General features: G+C 45.8%; 1 protein-coding gene across 1 annotated transcript in view; it reads right to left on the reverse strand.

Moving 5' to 3' along the window:
* Nucleotides 1-22,134, reverse strand: part of LMAN1 (lectin, mannose binding 1) — a 31,713-nt gene extending 9,579 nt beyond the window's left edge. The window contains exons 1-10 of the mRNA XM_077282905.1: nt 21,858-22,134; nt 18,742-18,896; nt 17,915-18,022; nt 13,627-13,688; nt 13,225-13,324; nt 13,003-13,126; nt 11,911-11,969; nt 10,675-10,807; nt 9,271-9,461; nt 7,816-7,886 (exon numbers count right to left, since the gene is read on the reverse strand). Coding sequence (XP_077139020.1) covers nt 7,816-7,886; nt 9,271-9,461; nt 10,675-10,807; nt 11,911-11,969; nt 13,003-13,126; nt 13,225-13,324; nt 13,627-13,688; nt 17,915-18,022; nt 18,742-18,896; nt 21,858-22,056 — 1,202 coding nt within the window. The 5' untranslated portion in view covers nt 22,057-22,134. The remainder of the gene's footprint in view (nt 1-7,815; nt 7,887-9,270; nt 9,462-10,674; nt 10,808-11,910; nt 11,970-13,002; nt 13,127-13,224; nt 13,325-13,626; nt 13,689-17,914; nt 18,023-18,741; nt 18,897-21,857) is intronic.
* Between the last annotated feature and the right edge of the window lie 320 nt (nt 22,135-22,454).

Genomic DNA, 22,454 nt, shown 5'->3' on the forward strand with positions numbered 1-22,454 from the left:
CTGAGTCCAGACAGCAATCACAGGGCCTGAGTCCAGACAGCTATCACAGGGCCTGAGTCCAGACAGCTATCACAGGGCCTGAGTCCAGACAGCAATCACAGGGCCTGAGTCCAGACAGCAATCACAGGGCCTGAGTCCAGACAGCTATCACAGGGCCTGAGTCCAGACAGCTATCACAGGGCCTGAGTCCAGACAGCTATCACAGGGCCTGAGTCCAGACAGCAATCACAGGGCCTGAGTCCAGACAGCTATCACAGGGCCTGAGTCCAGACAGCTATCACAGGGCCTGAGTCCAGACAGCTATCACAGGGCCTGAGTCCAGACAGCAATCACAGGGCCTGAGTCCAGACAGCAATCACAGGGCCTGAGTCCAGACAGCAATCACAGGGCCTGAGTCCAGACAGCAATCACAGGGCCTGAGTCCAGACAGCTATCACAGGGCCTGAGTCCAGACAGCTATCACAGGGCCTCCAGACAGCTATCACAGGGCCTGAGTCCAGACAGCAATCACAGGGCCTGAGTCCAGACAGCAATCACAGGGCCTGAGTCCAGACAGCTATCACAGGGCCTGAGTCCAGACAGCTATCACAGGGCCTGAGTCCAGACAGCTATCACAGGGCCTGAGTCCAGACAGCAATCACAGGGCCTGAGTCCAGACAGCAATCACAGGGCCTGAGTCCAGACAGCAATCACAGGGCCTGAGTCCAGACAGCTATCACAGGGCCTGAGTCCAGACAGCTATCACAGGGCCTGAGTCCAGACAGCTATCACAGGGCCTGAGTCCAGACAGCTATCACAGGGCCTGAGTCCAGACAGCAATCACAGGGCCTGAGTCCAGACAGCAATCACAGGGCCTGAGTCCAGACAGCAATCACAGGGCCTGAGTCCAGACAGCTATCACAGGGCCTGAGTCCAGACAGCTATCACAGGGCCTGAGTCCAGACAGCTATCACAGGGCCTGAGTCCAGACAGCAATCACAGGGCCTGAGTCCAGACAGCAATCACAGGGCCTGAGTCCAGACAGCTATCACAGGGCCTGAGTCCAGACAGCAATCACAGGGCCTGAGTCCAGACAGCTATCACAGGGCCTGAGTCCAGACAGCTATCACAGGGCCTGAGTCCAGACAGCAATCACAGGGCCTGAGTCCAGACAGCAATCACAGGGCCTGAGTCCAGACAGCTATCACAGGGCCTGAGTCCAGACAGCTATCACAGGGCCTGAGTCCAGACAGCTATCACAGGGCCTCCAGACAGCTATCTCCTCAGGCCTCAGAAGTGCAGCCTGGGACTTCTGGCCGGCGCAGCAGGGAGCAGGGAGCAGCGCAATGCCGCCCAAACAACACAGATCCGACGCAGAGGCCTGGGACTTCCGGGAGCTGCGCCTGGCCTACCGGAAGTCCCAGGCCTAGACGCTCTGCACCAGAGCTCTGTTGTTTGGACCCACAGACCTCCTGCATGGCATCCGATCCGATAAAAAATCGGATCGGATGCCATTGTTTACTTTAGCATTCCGATACCGCAAGTATCGGGTATCGGCCGATATTTGCTGTATCGGAATTCCGATACCGAGATCCGATACTTTTGTGGTATCGGGTATCGGTATCGAAACAACATTAATGTGTGTAAAATAAAGAATTAAAATAAAAAATATTGCTATACTCACCTCTCCGACGCAGCCTGGACGTCCGCGAGGGAACCGGCAGCGTTGTTTGCTTAAAAATCGCGGTTTTCCTTCCTTACTTGAAGTCCCGGCTTGTGATTGGTTGCGTGCCGCCCATGTGACCGAGACGCGACCAATCACAGCAAGCCGTGACGTAATTTTAGGTCCTTCAGGATTTTAAAATTACGTTCCGGCGTTGTGATTGGTTGCGTGCGGTCACATGGGCGACGCAACCAATCACAAGCCGGGACTTCAAGTAGGGAAGGAAAACCGCGATTTTTAAGCAAACAACGCTGCCGGTTCCCTCGCGGACGTCCAGGCTGCGTCGGAGAGGTGAGTATAGCAATATTTTTTATTTTAATTCTTTATTTTACATATTAATATGGTTCCCAGGGCCTGAAGGAGAGTTTCCTCTCCTTCAGACCCTGGGAAAGAAGCAATTTCTATGGGGCCGCGGCCGGCGTGTCACTGAAAATGACTACGCGTGTCAGCACTGACACGCGTGTCATAGGTTCGCCATCACTGATCTAGGCCATGTGAAAACACAGACAAATATTCAATATGAATTATACTTCTCAAAAATATTTTTTTCACAAATTTTTTCAAACAAAATTTTTTTCCAGAAAACTTACAGTAATAGATGAAATGAAGATTCTTAGCGCATAAATTGGCCAATCCATGTGTGCCCATCAACCACGGCAAGGTGATCTCCCTCTGATGGGCCCTACTCTACCGTACATGTGAAAAACATATTTTTGAGAAGTATAATTCATATTGAATATTTGTCTGTGTTTTCACATGGCCTAGATTCATGTACATGTTCTGCTGCTGTATATATATATATATATATATATATATATATATATATATATATATATATATATATATACACATACACACACACACATACATGATGGCGCATGCACAAGATTAATCATGGCTTCATGTAACTGAGGGACTGTAGATCCCTTTAGCGATCACACAATCTGTGGATAGGCGATAAGTGTGAAAATGGGTAACCCCCAAAAGTGAATTATCCCCTTTTTAGCACCAAATTCCCTGATCAGGCAGAAACAGGTAAAATAAGAGTAATTTCTGAAGTTACCGTCAGGGGAGCTAAAGGGTTAAGGGGACGGAACCTTGGCAACTTCAAAACAATGTATCAATCTGAGCCACGCCCCTGGAAGAATTATGGGGGCTAAAATGGATGCCTCCAGGGAAATAAAAATAATAAAAAAAAGTATATTATCCTTTTTTTTTTTTTTTTGTACATTTTCCAGATGCCTGTGCAAGTCAGAAAACAGTAGAATATTCCGGCTTTTATTAATTTAATTTTTAATATTTTTTTTAATGTCCCTTTAAAATATCCAAGACCGATGAGCTATTTTATTTATTTTGTGGCTTTCTATATATTTACTGTAGTCCTTCGAGGAGGGAGCGGCTTCTTTCCTTTTGTGTAACGTCTCTCATCGGGAAAACGCAAAGCTTTCCAAAAGAAATTAATACAGTTGTGCAAGAAATGAAGAGGCTTAAGGATAAGGAAAGATTTAGGGCTAAGGTCCAAGATTACATTGAACATAAGAGAAACTCATTTCCCATATGTGCCCTTCTAGCGCTGGAATACTGCGGCCCTGTTTTGTTTTTGGGGGTTTTTTTTCCCTCCCTTTCATTCTGTTGTTGCTATAGAAGAAGAAAAAAAAAAATCTAATTAAAGTCCAGTCTGTGTTCCTGTAGCCGGCCGTTTACACAGATCTGTAACGTGATCGGATCAGCCGGCGCGGACATGCTGCTTAATCAATATGCTTGGATCACTCAGCCGTCCTGTTAGGCCGCAATTTATTTATTTATTTATGGTTTGTTTCAAAGAAGATTAAGGTCTGTAACGGGAATATTTATCATCAGGAGGATTTTGATTTTAATCCTTTTTCTACTTCTGGCAAAAGACACAAAGGAAAGAAAAAAAAAATATATATATATATATCCCCAGTAACGGAATTTAGTCCCAAAACTCTAATTTGCCAAAACAACAAAGGTCTAAACTTCCCCCCACTAAGCGGTAGCTGCCGATGATAGAGGGACAAAGACTGGAGGTCTCAGGAGATTTTGACGACATATAATAATAATAATAATAATAATAATAATAATAATAAAAGATATTCTAAAAGTTAAAGGTGTATAAAAAATAAAAAAGACTAATAAAAAAATAAGTAACTAATAGTTCTCATACGTTCCAGCACTGTTTCTAAGGTGGTTCCCATTGGTCTTTATTTACTTTTTCTGCATGAACATCCATGTGATAGTTGGAGTCAATCAAGCATCACCACGTTGGCCAGCGATTGGCTGCAGCAGTCACGTGTGTTTGTGACATCATCGATGCCTCAAAAAGACCCCCCTCCCCCCCAAGTCTACTGACGCATCCTCTGGATAGGAGTCTTGTGTAGCGCCTCCTATCTCCCAGCATCCACGCCGCCTTTTCTGATTTGTAGACCTGGCACAAAGTCATCCAGAAATGATGCTAGGCCTCCAAAGAAAAAGAGGCGCTGGCGATGATGGTAGGTAGGAGATGCAAGTCTCCCGTTGGGCGGCTTGGACTAGTGACAACAGCCGCTGGACCAGGGTAATGCAATCTATTCGCTCATCTTTAGTGACCGTCCATCCCCATAGACAGCAAATGTCCTAAAAGTGGTTGCCCCAAGTTTCCAAGTTATCACCTATCCATGTGTGCAGCATTTATGGTCAATGGGACTGCAGGAGATAGCGGGAAGGGATGAGCGAATGTGCTCGGATAGGGTGCTAACGAGGGTCTTCGGCGTGCTCGTAAACTATGCTTGAGTCCCCACGGCTGCATGTCTCGAGGCTGTCTGACAGCCGCAACACATGCAGGGATTGGCTGTCCGTTAGGCTGTGTGACATGCAGCCGTGGAAACTCAAACATACTTTTCGAGCACGCCGAAGACCCTCAGTTAGCACCTTAGCCCAGCACGCTCGCTGCGAGTTCACTGCAGTGCAAATTCACCACAGTGAAATTGTCCAGGTGAACTTGTCTGTGCACCGTGAGACTTTTTCCTCACGGTGCTAGCGGGGATCTCACTGACATCACCGTGGTTCAGCCCGGCTGGGAACGCAGCATCAGTGAACGGCAGTAACCTCAAATTCACCGCCGGTCATTGATGCTGCGTTCGCAGCCGCTCATTCCAAAGTGGTTCTCAGCCTGGACAGTGGCATCTCCCCACATCCAGGTTGAAAACGATTTATCCCCCAGACATGGATTACGGCGTGGGACAGAACGATGGACAAGCGGGGGATTATTATGGTTTTTTACGAGGGATTCGGTGGAATAGGAGTTAGGTAAGTATAACTGTTTATTATTTTCAAATAAAAAAGGAAAACTGTTTTTTGTTTTATTTCTAATAGACTTTATTCTGGCTTTGTCTTTATTTACAATATAACTATAGGATTAGTAACGGATAGGTGTCTTATAGACGCCCCTCCATTACTAATCCGTGAGCTTGATGTCACCAGACAATACAAGTGCAAGTGGGAGGAGCCGGGCAAAGCGCCAGAACTGGTGCATCTAATTGATGTGCCTTTTCTGGGCAGCTGCGGGCTGCTATTTCTAGGCTGAGGGGGCCAATATCCATGGCCTCTTACCAGCCTGAGAATACCAGCCCCCAGCTGTCTGCTTTAGTTTTGCTGGTTGTCAAAAATGGGGGGACACCATATTGCTTTTATTTATTTAAATATACAAAAAAATATGGTGTGGGGACCCCCTATATTCTTGATAGCCAGCCTTGCTAAAGCTGAGGATTGCAGTCCTCAGTTGTGAGTTTTGCCTGGCTGGTTATCAAAAATATAGGGGGTCCCCACACCTGTTTTTTGTTTTGTTTAATTATTTATTCACAGTGCAGGAGCTGGCTGATGAATATTCCTATCAGCCGACTCTTCCTGTTATTAGCGGCAGCAGCTGATGGGAGCAGTAGTCCCATGAGCTGACACCAATGACTGGAGGTAAACTTTATCCCTCCGATCAGTGGCGGGTTCATTCTGTAAATTGACAGCGTTTGAACCGCGGCTGTCTGACCCGCTGTGATGATTTTACCGCCGATCAGAAGCGGTGTTTACTGCATTGTCATAAATATGACAGCACGACAAACACCCGGTGTTCATGGGGCCGAACCAGAACAATAACACTGACGTCCTGGTGAAGTCAGTGTATGGTGTCCGTGCCCGAACAGTAGCTGTTTGGTACGGATGTCAAAATTTACTGTTTGGGTTCGCCCATCTCTACTCATCACTAATAGCGAGATATGCGACAGCAAGCACAGATCTTAAAATCAATAATAATAATAATAATAATAATACAGAAAGCATATTGGAAAATTGTATAACTTCTGAACATAAATCAAAGAATAATATCAAAAACATAGAAAAGTCCCTTTTTCATTTCCACGCAGAAAAGTCCAAATATAAGTCGAGCAAATGGTCAGTGACACACGACATCTATACGAATGTGAAGCTTAGAAGACATTTACATGGCGAGATTGGCAATAGGCTTCATGCCCGGATTTACCACTAATACGTAAATCCTCGGAGAAGCATATTAGATATTAACTGCTATTATTAAATCTTAAACAAGGCAGAAAAAAAAAATTCTGCAATCTGTGGAAATTACTTCACGAGAGAAATGAGCATCCTCTTACATGCTGCTCACAGTCATGACTTTATCCACAGAAAAATGCCCAGAAACGACATCCTAATCTGGCCAGAGCATATTAAGAAGAGTTTAAAGGAAATATTAAATAAGAGCCGAGACCTTAAAACGGGGAAATCGAATTTGCTCACTTGGAATAAAGATTTGGAAAGAATATTAAAGCAAAAGCTGCGCTGCTGGAAAACAAAACTATGATAATCTTCAGCGCGCAGCTGACCTAGATAGTGACAAGAGAAGCCAATGGTCACGCCGCTGCCCCTGTAGCCGACATATCACTAGGTGAATTCATCACACTATGTGCAGGGGAGGGGGACACTTTGCAACCTTGTCTATTATACATCGCTTACTTGTCCATAACAATCCAAAGTTTCGATAAAATTATAGGGCTAGTCCCATCTTCATAAGATGGATACTGTTGGATAGTGCTTACTAAAACAAGCACTTTTGCAATTTACTGCTTATTAAAATTTGCAGCTGTTCTTGAGATATTATCACTTTGCTGCTTGTTGCCTAAGAGACCGACCACCTCTGCTGTCTAGCTTGCGCGCAGAGCGGAGGAAACAGCGTTCCGGGCCAGCTTACAAGCTAAACAGAAAAGAGCTTGCAAGCACAGCACCTGCTCTGCTGACTAGCAGCAGTGGTCAGTCTCCAAGGCAACAAGTTGTAAATAAAAAAAAGTGTAAATATTTTAAGAATGGCTGAAAATGTTAATACATCAGTGAAAGGCAAAATTGCTTGTACTCGGAAGCACCCTTTAGTGTGGCTGGATTGCAATACCAGACACAATCCGTGAACAGGTGTGACCCTTTAAACTAATTTAGTTGTCCATCGATTTAAAGGGGTTGTCCACTTTTCTATTTATTTAAATGCATGTATTTATGGCTAAAATTCATTTTTGCAATTGGGTTTCACTAAAAATGTTACACCGCTGGCCTGTTATAGCCTGGGTGTCGCTGGCTGCCGGATGAGTTTACTGACCACCTGTCAGTGAGCTCATTCTGGAGGTCTAACTGGAAAGTTTGTAAAAAAGCAATAAAACATTATGGGTCTCAGAATACAGTAATGACAGGAAAATAAATAAAGACTAAAACATAGTATCCTCTATGGCCAAAGGAGCTCGGGGAGCTTTTACACATTGCAGTTGAAAAAAACTGTGATCTTATCAAAACTGAAGCAAGCAGCCCAGTAAGTGACACATCGCTGGAATCACGGTCTCTGCCCCTACATCATGCTGCTCTCAGATGGAGTTGAAAAAACCTGGTGACAGATTCCCTTTAAAAAGGTTCTTGAGATAGAGGTGTGTTCCTACTGATATGCCATAAGTGTTCCAGATGGGACACTGGAGAGGTCGGGGGGGGGGTCTCCTGGTGACCTCCAGATTTTAACAAATACCATCCTGACAATGAAGTCCCCATTTACATTTTTTTTTAAAAAAGTGTCTTACCTCATTTCACTGACATGTTTGAACACTTCCCTCTGACCACTGAGTAAAGTTTCCAGTTCCTGTTGAGAAGCCTAAAAGGGAGCAAAAATGGAGTTTACGGAGTGGAAGTTAAACTATCAGAAAAGTCTCAAAATGCACAGGAGTCTCACATTTGAGATTTTTTTATTTGACCCTCATTGTACTTTTTGTCTTTCACTATATTAAAAATGCCGAAGTCCCTACAGATCTCCACAAGGTTAAACCCCTTCACCCCCAGTGAATTGGCCTCCTTTTTTTTTTTTTGCTCCCCTTCTTCCCAGAGACATAATTTTTTTAAATTTTTTTTTTTACTGATTTTACCGTACAGTGTACTGGAAAAAGGAAAAAAATGTAAAGTGCGGTGAAATTGAAAAAAAGCGCAATTCCACAAAGGTTTTGTGGTTTTTTTTTTTAACCATGTTCATTAAATGCTAAAACTGACCTGCCATTATGATTCTCTAGGCCATTACGAGTTCGCAGAGAGCAAACCATGTACTAGTTATTTTTTTTTTAATTTAAGTGGTGAAAAAAAAAATCCAAAAAGTTTGTAAAAAAAAGGTGTCATTTTCCAAGACCCTTAGTGTCTCCATTTATTAGGATCTGCGGCTGGGTGAGGGCTTTTTTTTTTGCGCCGAGCTGATGCTTTTCTAGATAGATATTTTGGGGTAGATATGATGTATTGATCGCCTGTTATAGCAATGTTGCAGCTCCCACAAAAACATAATTCTGGCATTTAGTTTTTTTTCTCTCATGGTTCCGTTTACCAATTGGATTACTGAAATTCTTTTTATATTTTGATAGATCGGGCATTTCTGAAAGCAGTGATCCCAAATGTGTACTTTTGATATTGATTATTGTTTTCTTTTAAATGGGGCAAAAGAGGGGCGATTTGAACTTTTATATTTTTTTTAATATTTTGACAATAATTTTTTTTTCCCTACTTGCTTCAATATTCATTTTCGATCTGAAGCTGCGACCTTCTGATCACTTGTAGTACACACAGCGGGGCTTCAGCACCGCTATGTGCAGCAGAAATCATCATCTGTTCTGAACGCTGGCCACAGGGGGGCGCTCACAGCAGATCGGCAATGATAACCACCGGGGTCTCCGGCAGATCCTCGATTGTCATGCTAACCCATTAGCTCCCCGCGATCATGCGACAGGAGCGCCCATGTGTACAGTTAGTGACGCGCTTCCAGCGTGATCATGTTAAAAGCCGCTGTCAGAAATTGACAGCAGCATTTAACATCTGAAGAGCCACCGGTGGATCATGATTCCACCCGCGGCTGTTAGGGGCACAGGTCAGCTGATGACAAGCGAGCCAGCATCATAAGTGGAGACACGACATATGATGTACCTGTACGCCATATGTCGTGAAGGGGTTAATTTCCCATTATAGCTCTAGCCCATGCCATTGCCCAGAAGGCGCCCTTGTACCTGTGGGACGTTCCCACCGGCAGCCGCCCTCTTGGCGATCTCATCGGTCACTGCGTTCACGTATCGTCGCTGCTCATCCAGTATCATGTCCAGTTGCCGATTCAGTTGCTTGATTTCAAGGTGGATTCGGTTCTGACCTTCGAAAATTTGTCTGAGCTCCCGGTCATTTACAGACTCAAACATGTCGTCCTCTAGAAAAGTAAATAAATAAAATAGAATTAGGTCAAGTTCACACCAATTTAAAAATACATTTTTTTACATTTTTCTTCCTGTAGTCCGAAGACAAATCAAACTTAAGTGTAGCTTTATGGACATTCTAAATCAGCATTCTGCCAGCACTATAGGTGCTGCAACACCCTTTACCATCATATCCGAATATGCAATTTAATGGGTTGCCTATCCTAAATTGATAGCAGCCCTCTCCCTGGTATGACTGTGTGCAGTGTGACATTCAAATGCTATTATTTTGAGTCCTAAATTTCACAGTAATATTTGCAGTGAACAAAGCCCCTTTGAAATCAAAACCTTGAAAGGCTTGTACACTGTAACCCATTTTTAAATTGTTCCCAACATGTTGAATAAAAAGTTAAAGTAACTAAATAATAATATTATTAGAGGTTTGCCAGTAGTAAACACATTGGAGGCAAATTAAAAAACAGTGTTTAGACTTGTGCTCACTGGAACCTTCAGTAGTTTAGAAATTCTTATGTAGCCAATGCCATCAGTATGTTTTGCAACAATAAGGTTGCGAAGGTCTTGAGACAGTTCACTGGTTTTACCCATCATAACATGTTTCTTGTCTGGCATCTTGGTAAAGACACCTTTTTATAGGCCATCAGTTCAACCAGCTGATATTATGTCACTTAGTGGCAGGATTGCTTTCTACTTAGATATTTTCAGTTGGTGTCATGACTTTTAATGGTGGCACCTCTATTTCTTCATATGTTCAATACATTTTCCCTTTGTCATTTCTCATTATTACACATAACTTCATTTATGGACATCTATGGTTTGATTTCTTAGCGTGTGTGGATTGGATGGGTTGCTACCGACATCTGGTGACAATTTCATGTCAATAGAACCTTTAGAAATAGATTTACTCAAGACCTTTGCAACCTTATTGTTGCAAAGCATACTGATGACATTGGTTACAGAAGAATTTCTGAACTACTTAAGGTTCCAGTGGGCATTGTGGGGTCCATAATTCAGAAGGGGAAAATTGGTGACTTGTTCAATACTTATTTCACCCGCTGTATGCAACATTAGGTTACATTTTTTTTTTTTACATAATTCTAAATAAATAAAACCTTCACCATAGAGTAAAACTAGTGAGTAAGATGCTGAAGTCGAACACATCCACACAAATGCCCTGAAGCCATGAGCTTGAGTCTGGGGAATACATGCCTGGGTGATCCTTGAGCTCTGGGTGGTCTTTATTGAAGTCGTCTTTCCTTTTTTCCAGCTCTTGTTGAAAGTTGTCAAACTCCTCCTGGTACTTGTCCTTCTCTTCTTTGGGAATCTCTCCATCTGGAGCGGGCTGAATGACAACAGTGTTACGTTCCCATACTAGAAGCCCCGTCTGCGAGCCGAGTGCAGATCTTATCAGGACTCAATAGTTTTGGAAACTGCTACAGAGAAAAACCCTCCTGATACTGTAATGCACGCACTCGCCTTATTAAAAAAGCCAACCACTGGAGATACAAACAGTATAAAAATATATATATAAACTAAAGAAAAAAAAGAAAAAAAAACACTAACCAAATAACTTTTCATATGGTAGATTGTCTGTATCGAAAATATAGCACAAGGCTAGTTAGTGGAGCTTTTATAAACCCTTGGTGCACATGCAGGGGTTGTGCAAACTAATAGGTTTTTCGCAAGAATAAAAAATAATTAAAAAAAACATCAATCGGCCATGTAAATCACTCCAGCCTCAGTCCATTGGTCTTGAATGCCGCACCATCCACATGACCGCTGCAGCCAATCGCTGGTCTCACTAGTGATGCCGCTACTTATGGCAGGAGACCGCTAAGGCTGGTGACTGGTGTAGAGGTCATGCGGGTTTACGACATGTGCAGTAAGGGAAACAAGAAGTGGTGGGGACCACTAGGGGGGCGGCAGTGCTGGAGGAATGGCGTTTAAATGTGTTTTTGTTATTTTAATTATGGGAATCCATTAAAGACCAACAGAAGTTCCTTAATCAAACATCAGTGTTTCATGGTGTGAGCACGAATCATGATGCACACACAGTCCAGAGGGTCTCCTGTCCCGAAATTGACAGCCTCACTGATATATACGAGGCTGTCAATTTGAGGTTAGGAGACCATCGGGATAGTCAGTACATCATGGTCTGTGCTTGGACTGTGACACCTGCATGTGTGACTGTGGCATAATCCTGATAGATGAGGATCCTGAGGCGGGACGTCCATGTGCCTTAATGGGGGATCATATGTAGGGTCTCCCAGATTAAACACCCTCTTTAATTTGATGTCACTAGCTGCCTGTTATACGTCCGATTACAGGTGTCATTCAGGATCAGGTGAGGGTTGGGTGGACTCCAGACATCAGACCCCACTGACTATATGATGGCATATCCTAGCAATGAAAACTTTATTATAACCCCCTTTAAAAGCAGCTTACGGTTGTTTTGCCCGGCTCGGTCAGCTGGAAGGTGAGAAACGACAGCACGTCATGGTCATCTGTAAAGGAAATAAATAATATTGAAATAAGGACAACACGTATAAGCAAAAGACTCTGCTTCCGACACAAGCGAGCGGTCAACATTAAGCAGTGGTGCTAATCATAAAGACCTGGAGGACTGGGGAACGTCACCATATACATAGTATTTGCATTTTAGGTTCCCCATCGTGAGGTCCGGACCCGTTATTTAGTAAAAGACTATTTGTTATAGGATGAAGTGTTAATATCGATCTCTGCTCGCTGTCAATCACTAGAACCTTCCTAGTTCCCTCTACTCTGTGCGCCAGTCCGTCCAACACACGGCCAGGACAGTGTATTTTCTTTTATTTAACTGAATGCTAGCAATAGTTTCATATTAATTTACACTAACCACGAGCTGACATCTGCACCGCCCGCAAGCAACCAGATGTGAATACGTGGCCTTAGGACGTAGCTTACGTAGAAGCTGAGAAGATGACAAAAGCAGCAGCCGGGATCGGAGAACTTTGACATCTCGACTTTTTAAAGGGACCCTATTGTTTTAATTTGTTGTGTACATTAATTGGTGGAGGGTCTCAGGACCCCCACCGCACACTTAGCGCTCAAAACACTGATTTGACGTGCTGATTCCTGCAAGCAGCAGTTCTCGGCTCGTGCACAGAGTGGTGTATGAACTCAATGGAAAGTCTTTGTGCCTGTAGACAGAATGCATAATACACGTTCTCCTGCAAGACCGGAGCGCTGCATGCAGAAGGCTGTGCTCCAGAGCAGTGTTTTTGGAAAAAGGTGGTGGTTTTAGGACCTGCACCCTCAATTAAAGCATATATAAAAAATATATGAAAAGAGTAGGCACCCTTTAACCCCTTGGATGCAATGGTCAGTAGCGACCGCAGCATCTAATGGGTTCCGTGCTTCTTCTGTATACCGATCGGAAGCTATGAGGTGCAACAACGGCCCCAGGTCTGCTAGAAGGAAAGCCTAATGCTGGGCAACAATGGCAGGACATAATACAAGCATGAAACGTGAGGGCTGTGCAGTGAGAGCAGCGCTAACCTGCCAGGCCCCCGGTGGCTGCAGAGATCCCGAAGAAGCCCTGCTGGGGCAGGATCATGTTGTCCACTTTGGCACAGAATTCATAGTCCTCCCGGTCGGGGGTGAAGCCGTTGTTAATGAACACCTAGGAGAACAACGCAGAGACAGAGCGGTCAAGGAAAAAAAAGATTAAAAAATGAGCAAACTCAGCGAGTCACCGACGCGGAGCAGGCAGGGACTCACCATCAGCGACTTCTTGTAGTACGTGATCCTGGCCCGGACTGGGTACGGCTTGTTACGGAAGTCTCTCTGACAAGAGGCCAGCGCTTGGGTGGCACCGTCACTGCGAAGAGCAGAAAACCACGTGCTGAGTGACAGCGCCAAAGTCAAGAAGCCCCCCGTGTGACATCAACGAGCGGAGACATTGCCGTATACGAGGGATGGCATGTTACTAGGATATTTCACCACTGTACGGGCATGGGGTGGGGGTCTCGTCCCTGCCAACCCCACCCATGCTATGACTGAGGGGGCAGAAGCTGTAATTCAGGGACCAGCCTCCTTCACTTGGAGGCGCCACTGTGCGGGGGACTACATGAGCATTGCACCATTCATGTGAAAATCCCAAAACTGAAGACATGTACTTACTTTTGATGGTCGTATAAAAGTTTGCCATTATTGCCCACAACCATAATCGCTGGATTATTTTTCTAAAAAAAAAGGAAAAAGAAATAAAAAGGGTCTGATGGACTGTATACAGGGAATTATGGATTAATATAGCAACTCGTGTAAGAGGAACATCTGATATAGGCATGCGGACACTTCCATAAATACGCAGCAGAATAGTGAGTGCAGCTCTGGAGTATAATACAGGATGTAACTCAGGATCAGTAATGTAATGTATGTACACAGTGACTGCACCAGCAGAATAGTGAGTGCAGCTCTGGAGCATAATACAGGATGTAACCCAGGATCAGTACTGTAATGTATGTACACAGTGACTGCACCTGCACCTGGTGCAGTCACTGTGTACATACATTACTGATCCTGAGTTACATCCTGTATTATACTCCAGAGCTGCACTCACTATTTTGCTGGTTTGCTGGTGCAGTCACTGTGTACATACATTACATTACTGATCCTGAGTTACATCCTGTATTATACCCCAGAGCTGCACTCACTATTCTGCTGGTGCAGTCACTGTGTACATACATTACATTACTGATCCTGAGTTACATCCTGTATTATACCCCAGAGCTGCACTCACTATTCTGCTGGTGCAGTCACTGTGTACATACATTACTGATCCTGAGTTACATCCTGTATTATACCCCAGAGCTGCACTCACTATTCTGCTGGTGCAGTCACTGTGTACATACATTACTGATCCTGAGTTACATCCTGTATTATACTCCAGAGCTGCACTCACTATTCTGCTGGTGCAGTCACTGTGTACATACATTACATTACTGATCCTGAGTTACATCCTGTATTATACCCCAGAGCTGCACTCACTATTCTGCTGGTGCAGTCACTGTGCACATACATTACATTACTGATCCTGTACTGATCCTGAGTTACATCCTGTATTATACCCCAGAGCTGCACTCACTATTCTGCTGGTGCAGTCACTGTGTACATACATTACATTACTGATCCTGAGTTACATCCTGTATTATACCCCAGAGCTGCACTCACTATTCTGCTGGTGCAGTCACTGTGTACATACATTACATTACTGATCCTGAGTTACATCCTGTATTATACCCCAGAGCTGCACTCACTATTCTGCTGGTGCAGTCACTGTGTACATACATTACATTACTGATCCTGAGTTACATCCTGTATTATACCCCAGAGCTGCACTCACTATTCTGCTGGTGCAGTCACTGTGTACACCGTATTTTTCGGACTATAAGACACAGCCAGGTTTTAGAAGTGGAAAATAGGGAAAAAAATATTTGAAGCAAAAAATGTGGTAAAATATTTAATAACATAAATAACATACTATTATATATAATAACACCACATATAATAGTATGTTATTATGTTGGAAGCTGCAGGACCAGTGTGGTGTCTGCACAGTACTATATGAAGACACTGGAGGGTGAGTATAAGGATGGGGGCACAGGGCTTATATTTAAAGCAACACTCCAGCACTGCAAAATAACACTGGAGTACTGCTTTAAGAACCCATTGGCAGAACTATAACTCCCAGCATGTCCTGCAGATCCTATGGCATGCTGGGAGTTATAGTTCACCACAGGAGTGGCAGAGTGCTTTATTGTGTGTTGTAAAGACTAACCTTTTAATTGTGGCAGCCAGCCACTGTGGTGAGGTGAAAAGCTGGAGCATCCCATCCCATGACACCACAGAGCGCTCCCTCTTGTTGCCTCTCCACAGCACAGGAGGAAGCTTGCAGATTGTAGTGTGGTGTCTGCAGGACCTGTGATGACATCAGAAGAGGGAGGGCTCTGTGCTGCCATGTTATGCTCCAGCCCGCCCACTCCTGACATCACACAGGTCCTTGTGCTGGAGCACTCAGCATCCAGCACAGCCCCGGCAGGCAGGTATGCAGCGATCTTGTCCCCTCCGGCCCCTGCTGCTGCCTCCTCCTCCACCAGACACACAGATCTCCCCAGCTGCTGCAGGAATCCAGCGCTGGGGAAACCATGTGTGTCCCTGTGAAGGACTATTCATGTGCTGCTCCCGGCTCACTGCTCAGCTGACAGGTGGGCGGGGAAGCGGCTAATGAATATTCACTGCACTTTAATGATCGGGACCATGTAGTTTCCCCAGCCCTGATTCCTGTAGCTCAGCAGGGACATTTTTCTGCCTCCTGCCTCCCAGTGCAATCCCACTCGCTGCTGCCCCCTCCCCACGTTATATCCCTACCATAAGACGCACCCACACTTTCCTCCCAAATTTGGAGGGAAAAAAGTGCGTCTTATGGTCAGAAAAATACGGTACATTACATTACTGATCCTGAGTTACCTCCTGTATTATACTCCAGAGCTGCACTCACTATTCTGCTGGTGCAGTCACTGTGTACATACATTACATTACTGATCCTGTACTGATCCTGAGTTACATCCTGTATTATACCCCAGAGCTGCACTCACTATTCTGCTGGTGCAGTCACTGTGTACATACATTACATTACTGATCCTGAGTTACATCCTGTATTATACTCCAGAGCTGCACTCACTATTCTGCTGGTGCAGTCACTGTGTACATACATTACATTACTGATCCTGTACTGATCCTGAGTTACATCCTGTATTATACCCCAGAGCTGCACTCACTATTCTGCTGGTGCAGTCACTGTGTACATACATTACTGATCCCACACTGATCCTGAGTAACATCCTGTATTATACTCCAGAGCTGCACTCACTATTCTGCTGGTGCAGTCACTGTGTACATACATTACATTACTGATCCTGTACTGATCCTGAGTTACATCCTGTATTATACCCCAGAGCTGCACTCACTATTCTGCTGGTGCAGTCACTGTGTACATACATTACTGATCCTGAGTTACATGCTGTATTATACCCCAGAGCGGCACTCACTATTCTGCTGGGGCAGTCACTGTGTACATACATTACATTGTATTATGCTCCAGAGCTGCACTCACTATTCTGCTGGTGCAGTCACTGTGTGCATACATTACATTACTGATCCTGTACTGATCCTGAATTACATCCTGTATTATACTCCAGAGCTGCACTCACTATTCTGCTGGTGCAGTCACTGTGTACATACATTACTGATCCCACACTGATCCTGAGTTACATCCTGTATTATACTCCAGAGCTGCACTCACTATTCTGCTGGTGCATTCACTGTGTACATACATTACATTACTGATCCTGTACTGATCCTGAGTTACACCCTGTATTATACTCCAGAGCTGCACTCACTATTCTGCTGGTGCAGTCACTGTGTACATACATTACTGATCCTGAGTTACATGCTGTATTATACTCCAGAGCTGCACTCACTATTCTGCTGGGGCAGTCACTGTGTACATACATTACATTACTGATCCTGAGTTACATCCTGTATTATACCCCAGAGCTGCACTCACTATTCTGCTGGTGCAGTCACTGTGTACATACATTACTGATCCTGAGTTACATGCTGTATTATAATCCAGAGCTGCACTCACTATTCTGCTGGGGCAGTCACTGTGTACATACATTACATTACATTACTGATCCTGAGTTACATCAGTTACATCCTGTATTATACTCCAGAGCTGCACTCACTATTCTGCTGGGGCAGTCACTGTGTACATACATTACATTGTATTATGCTCCAGAGCTGCACTCACTATTCTGCTGGTGCAGTCACTGTGTACATACATTACATTACTGATCCTGAGTTACATCAGTTACATCCTGTATTATACTCCAGAGCTGCACTCACTATTCTGCTGGTGCAGTCACTGTGTACATACATTACATTACTGATCCTGTACTGATCCTGAGTTACATCCTGTTTTATACCCCAGAGCTGCACTCACTATTCTGCTGGTGCAGTCACTGTGTACATACATTACATTACTGATCCTGAGTTACACCCTGTATTATACCCCAGAGCTGCACTCACTATTCTGCTGGGGCAGTCACTGTGTACATACATTACATTGTATTATGCTCCAGAGCTGCACTCACATTGAAGGATACATAAGTCAGTGACGACATAGGAGTCATAGGTGGGTGGAGGTGCATTAGGGGTTACGGCTGTGATGGCAGCACTGGTATAACAGCCGTTATGACCCTATAATAAGCATTTCCACGTTCCTCTGCACACAGGATAATGGCGGCGAGTCGCTCTGATGCAAATCTCCGGAGCTGAGCACACAGATCAGTGTGTACTTTGGAACGAGTGCAGATAAATTAAATCAAGGTGCAGACAGTAATCCTACCTTCCCGTCGTTGTCAAATGAGTCGAAGAAAATACCAACACCGTTCCAAGAGTCAGCCGATCCGTAGACATTGCCAGCCAGGCCCTGGGCCGCCGTGTACCATATGGCCTAAGAGAGAACGATGGCGTGTTATGGGGTGTACAACAAGCATGCAGCAGGGATATTACACCCATCTATAAACTATATAAATCCCAAAATCGTGCACCCCACGTCTAATAGGCAGAAACAAATTGGGGCTCCCCCATTTAAACCAGAAAGAAGCGTCAATGTCATCAGCAACCTTGATGCAAGTTGTATAAGCACCAAGGCTAGAGGAACACAAACTGTGCAGCTTAAATGGATGGTCCTTCAGAACCCACCCCTCCCCCACACATCCACAGATTGTGGAGATATCGCTGTGATTTCTGCCTTTACTTTCTGCATTGCAAAGGGTGAATAATTGCAGCATATATTGGCAGAAGGCAACACATCCAGAGTGTACCTGACCCGTAAAAACATATGCTAGGCTCTTATAGAAGCTGAAGAAAGAGGTCCTTGATGGTCCCCTCTAGAGTAGAGTGATGATCCATGAGGACAGGTTCCCCAGGATCTTGCTGCTACCCCACATTCATCCCCAAGGTTCAGGAAGCCCAAGATAAAAGGAGCTGTTGGTAAGGTCTACTGTGGACCCAACATAGTGGCCAAGACCTAAACCGCGGTCCGGCCCAACACCTTTGTTATTCTGTCACTCCATGTCACGAAGGCATCCATGACCTCATCAACAGCTTGTAGGACCTCCATGAAATCAATGATAAGACATGTTATCTATGACAATCCATGACACACACCAGGCCGTCAGCGCCGATTCTTCCGCGTCCCGTCACCCGGAAAGTTACTTCTAGTTCCCAGTTCTCAAAGCTTGAGGCGGATTTCGTCCAGACCGAACCTTTCTGACTCTTCAGAGAAGGAGCTATCCGAACCTGGTCGGCACTGGGGATGGCATCTAAAACGGAAGTGGCATAAGGTCACCGGCAAGTGGTAACGGAGAGACATTCAGTGACATGAGACAAGTATTATACAGCTTCAATGGAAACGTATACGTCTCCATGGTGAGTATCAAACCCTGTACAATCCAATCCTAACCTAATTACCCAACATTTAGGCTAACGTCCACTGAGGAGTTCAAGATGGACTGACACAGGCCGACTGTGCGCTCCTAAGAATGCTTGTTTCCCGATAACCATCAGTCTGCAAATCCTCCGAACAATAGTATCAACCTTGTCTAAAAGTCATTATTCTTGGCATCACATGGTCCTGTGTAAACAAGACGTGCTGCCGAGAACTATGACAATGTATGTGCGCAGACCAATCTATCACCGAACAGGCCAATAAACCACCCATGGATCAGCAAACAAGTAGTCAATCGGCTGTTTAATCACACAAATTGGGTGATGTTAACTCGCCCTGACTAAGGGTACCGTCACACAGTGCAATTTTGATCGTTACAACGGCACGATTCGTGACGTTCCAGCGATGCATTTACGATATCGCTGTGTATGACACGCTACTGCGATCCGGATCCCCGCTGAGAATCGTACGTCGTAGCAGATCGTTTGAAACTTTCTTTCGTCGTCTAGTGTCCCGCTGTGGCGGCATGATTGCATTGTGTGACACAGGTTGTATACGATGTGCGCACAGTAACCAATGGCTTCTACATCGCAAATACGTCATGAAATTATCGCTCCAGCGCCGTGTATTGCAACGTGTGACCGCAGTATACGACGCTGGAGCGATAATCATACGACGCTGCAACGTCACGAATCGTGCCGTCGTAGCGATGAAAATGGCACTGTGTGACGGTACCCTTAGAACTAGGATAATGATTGAAAAAAAAAAAAAAGCTTACACTGCAGGACCAGACTACACAGGGATAGTTTGTAGTCTGTTTCCATGGAAACACATACACAAAACATCTAGAACATCTACAACGTTACTTTTCTTTACGTTTTCTTACAAGTATAATAGTAAAGACAAAAAAGGAGAAAAAGTATAATGCCGCTCACTTTTTCTTAAGACACCTGATTGGCAAATGTTCAGTTTTGCATGACATGTATTGCTACACATTGGCCGTTTGGTGAATTAAAAAGGCTGACTACCTGAACTAACGGCTTAAAAGGTTTGTCCACTTTGTGAGGCGCAGGTTAGAGATCACTGGTTTTCTCTGAGGCCATTATGGATTAATACAAGCCCACCCATCACTAACGGCGCCTTGGTGAGGGGTGGGGGAGGTCTCCTGTGGATGAATATTACAATAATGGCCACAAGGAAAGCCAGCGACTCCCAACGTGTGGCTACAGATCCCAGGCTATAGATGCAGGTAAGGCATTCAGTAATGATTTACTGTAGCTGAGGTTTGCTCAGCCTTCGGGGGGATTCTTCTCCAGCGGGGTCAGCAGCCGTAGCGCAGTGCTAGTACATAATGTGCAGTGATATCTGTGACTGCCGGTTTCCACCATCACTTCCTGCTGACAAAGTTCACACCGTACAAATATTAGCACAGGGTCACAGCTGCAGCAGGTACAAGGCCACATCAGCGGGAGATCCCAGGGGGCACGAGGCGCCACGTGTCACTCACCCGGGACAGCAGCATGACACTGTGATAACTGAGCAAATGTAGAGCGACCACGAAACCGGCCATAAAGGCATCGAAAGGGAAGAGCCACGGTCACAGCGAAAGGCTTAACAAACGAGTATTACCCCAGTATTCAGTGCAGGAACATCACATGGCAGACGATGGAGTGAACAGGATTTATTTTCTGCAGGATTTTCCTACACTGAAATGTTTGTAAACTGATACAAGGAACAGACTCCCATTATTCCCTCCGCTCAGAGTCCTCCTCCTCCTGCTGATGTTTTTAAGCAAAATTTATCCACCTGGCCACACACGGATCATGAATTTTGTGTAGTCAATGTCTTTTTTTTTTCCTGTCTTCAACCGTTTTTACAACTTTTTGCAGCGATAAGGTCACAAGAATCGTGGAAAAATTTCTGGTGCATCAAAAATCCCTCCGCTGTGGTGAGGAGATGAGGAGAGGGGACAATCAGGACAAATTGAGCAACTTTTAGAAAAGTCACAAATGATGAATCACACAAATTCGGGCGGTGTAAACTCGCCCTCACCAAGAAGCAGCAAAATGATAGAAAAAGGAAAGGTTACACTGCAGGTCCAGACCACACAGGGTTAGTTTGTAGTTGGTTTCCATGGAAACACATACACATCATCTAGAACATCTAGAAAAGTCACAGATGATGAATTAGACGAAAACATCTGAAAAAGAGTTGGAGCTCTAAAAACATGCAGAAAATGGGAGAAAGCGGAGCGACTCGGCAGCACGCTGGGCGTCTCGGCAGCACGCGGGGCGGAGGAGCGCCTCGGCAGCACGCGGGGCGCCTCGGCAGCACGCGGGGCGCCTCGGCAGCACGCGGGACGGAGGAGCGCCTCGGCAGCACGCGGGACGGAGGAGCGCCTCGGCAGCACGCGGGACGGAGGAGCGCCTCGGCAGCACGCGGGGCGACTCAGCAGCACGCGGGATGGAGGGACTCGGCAGCACGTGGGACGGAGGAGCGCCTCGGCAGCACGCGGGGCGACTCAGCAGCACGCGGGATGGAGGGACTCAGCAGCACGTGGGACGGAGGAGCGCCTCGGCAGCACGCGGGGCGACTCAGCAGCACGCGGGATGGAGGGACTCGGCAGCACGCGGGACGGCGGAGCGTCTCGGCAGCACGCCCGTACACATCTGTACATCAGGTCCCTAGAACACTCGCTGACCCCTGTAATGATGGCAGCTGTCATCCAGCTTCCCGGCAGCACCGGACTCGGGCAGCACCGGCCATGTGACACGAGTCCTGTAACTTTCCCTAGAAGTTGCTGCATTAGCGCCCCGGGCTCCTGGCTGATACTTACTGCCGGTGTGGACCCAGAACGGCACCGTCCCGTCCCCCTGCACCAGGTAGGGGCCCTTGAAGCTGTACTTATACTCGAACCTGCGCTGAGGAGCCGCCTGTTCCCCCTCAGACCGGGCGCCGCTCAGCGAGCACAGGATCAGTACCGAGCAGAGGACGGAGAGCGCCCGGTGATGCTGCCGCTGAATGGACACCGCCATGTTGGATTCTGCTGACGTAGCGGCGACCGGAGAGAACCCGCAGAGCCAACAGGGCGCTCTCCCATTGGCCTGCGGCTGGACCGGTGGGCGGGGCCAAAAGCGTTGCCTAGCTGACTGCACGGTGACGCTTGGCCGAGGTGTTGTGTGGTCCTCCGGACCTAGGGGTCGCTGTGAGCTGAGCAGCGCCGTCAGTGCCAGATGTGTTCTACATAGTGATACATTGTAGAATCTGCGGATGGGAGAAGCCAGAAGGGTCTTAAAGGGGCAGCACATAGTGGTCTGTCATTAAAGGGGTCATCTAATCAAAAGTTTTTAATAACACCATTCATTTTACTGGACAATGTACTGGAAACACACAAAATTCCAAACGAGAGCCGTAACGTGTTCAATTTTGGAAA

This window comes from Ranitomeya variabilis, chromosome 1, assembly GCF_051348905.1.
Source record: "Ranitomeya variabilis isolate aRanVar5 chromosome 1, aRanVar5.hap1, whole genome shotgun sequence".
In the NCBI taxonomy this organism is placed as follows: Eukaryota; Metazoa; Chordata; class Amphibia; order Anura; family Dendrobatidae; genus Ranitomeya; species Ranitomeya variabilis.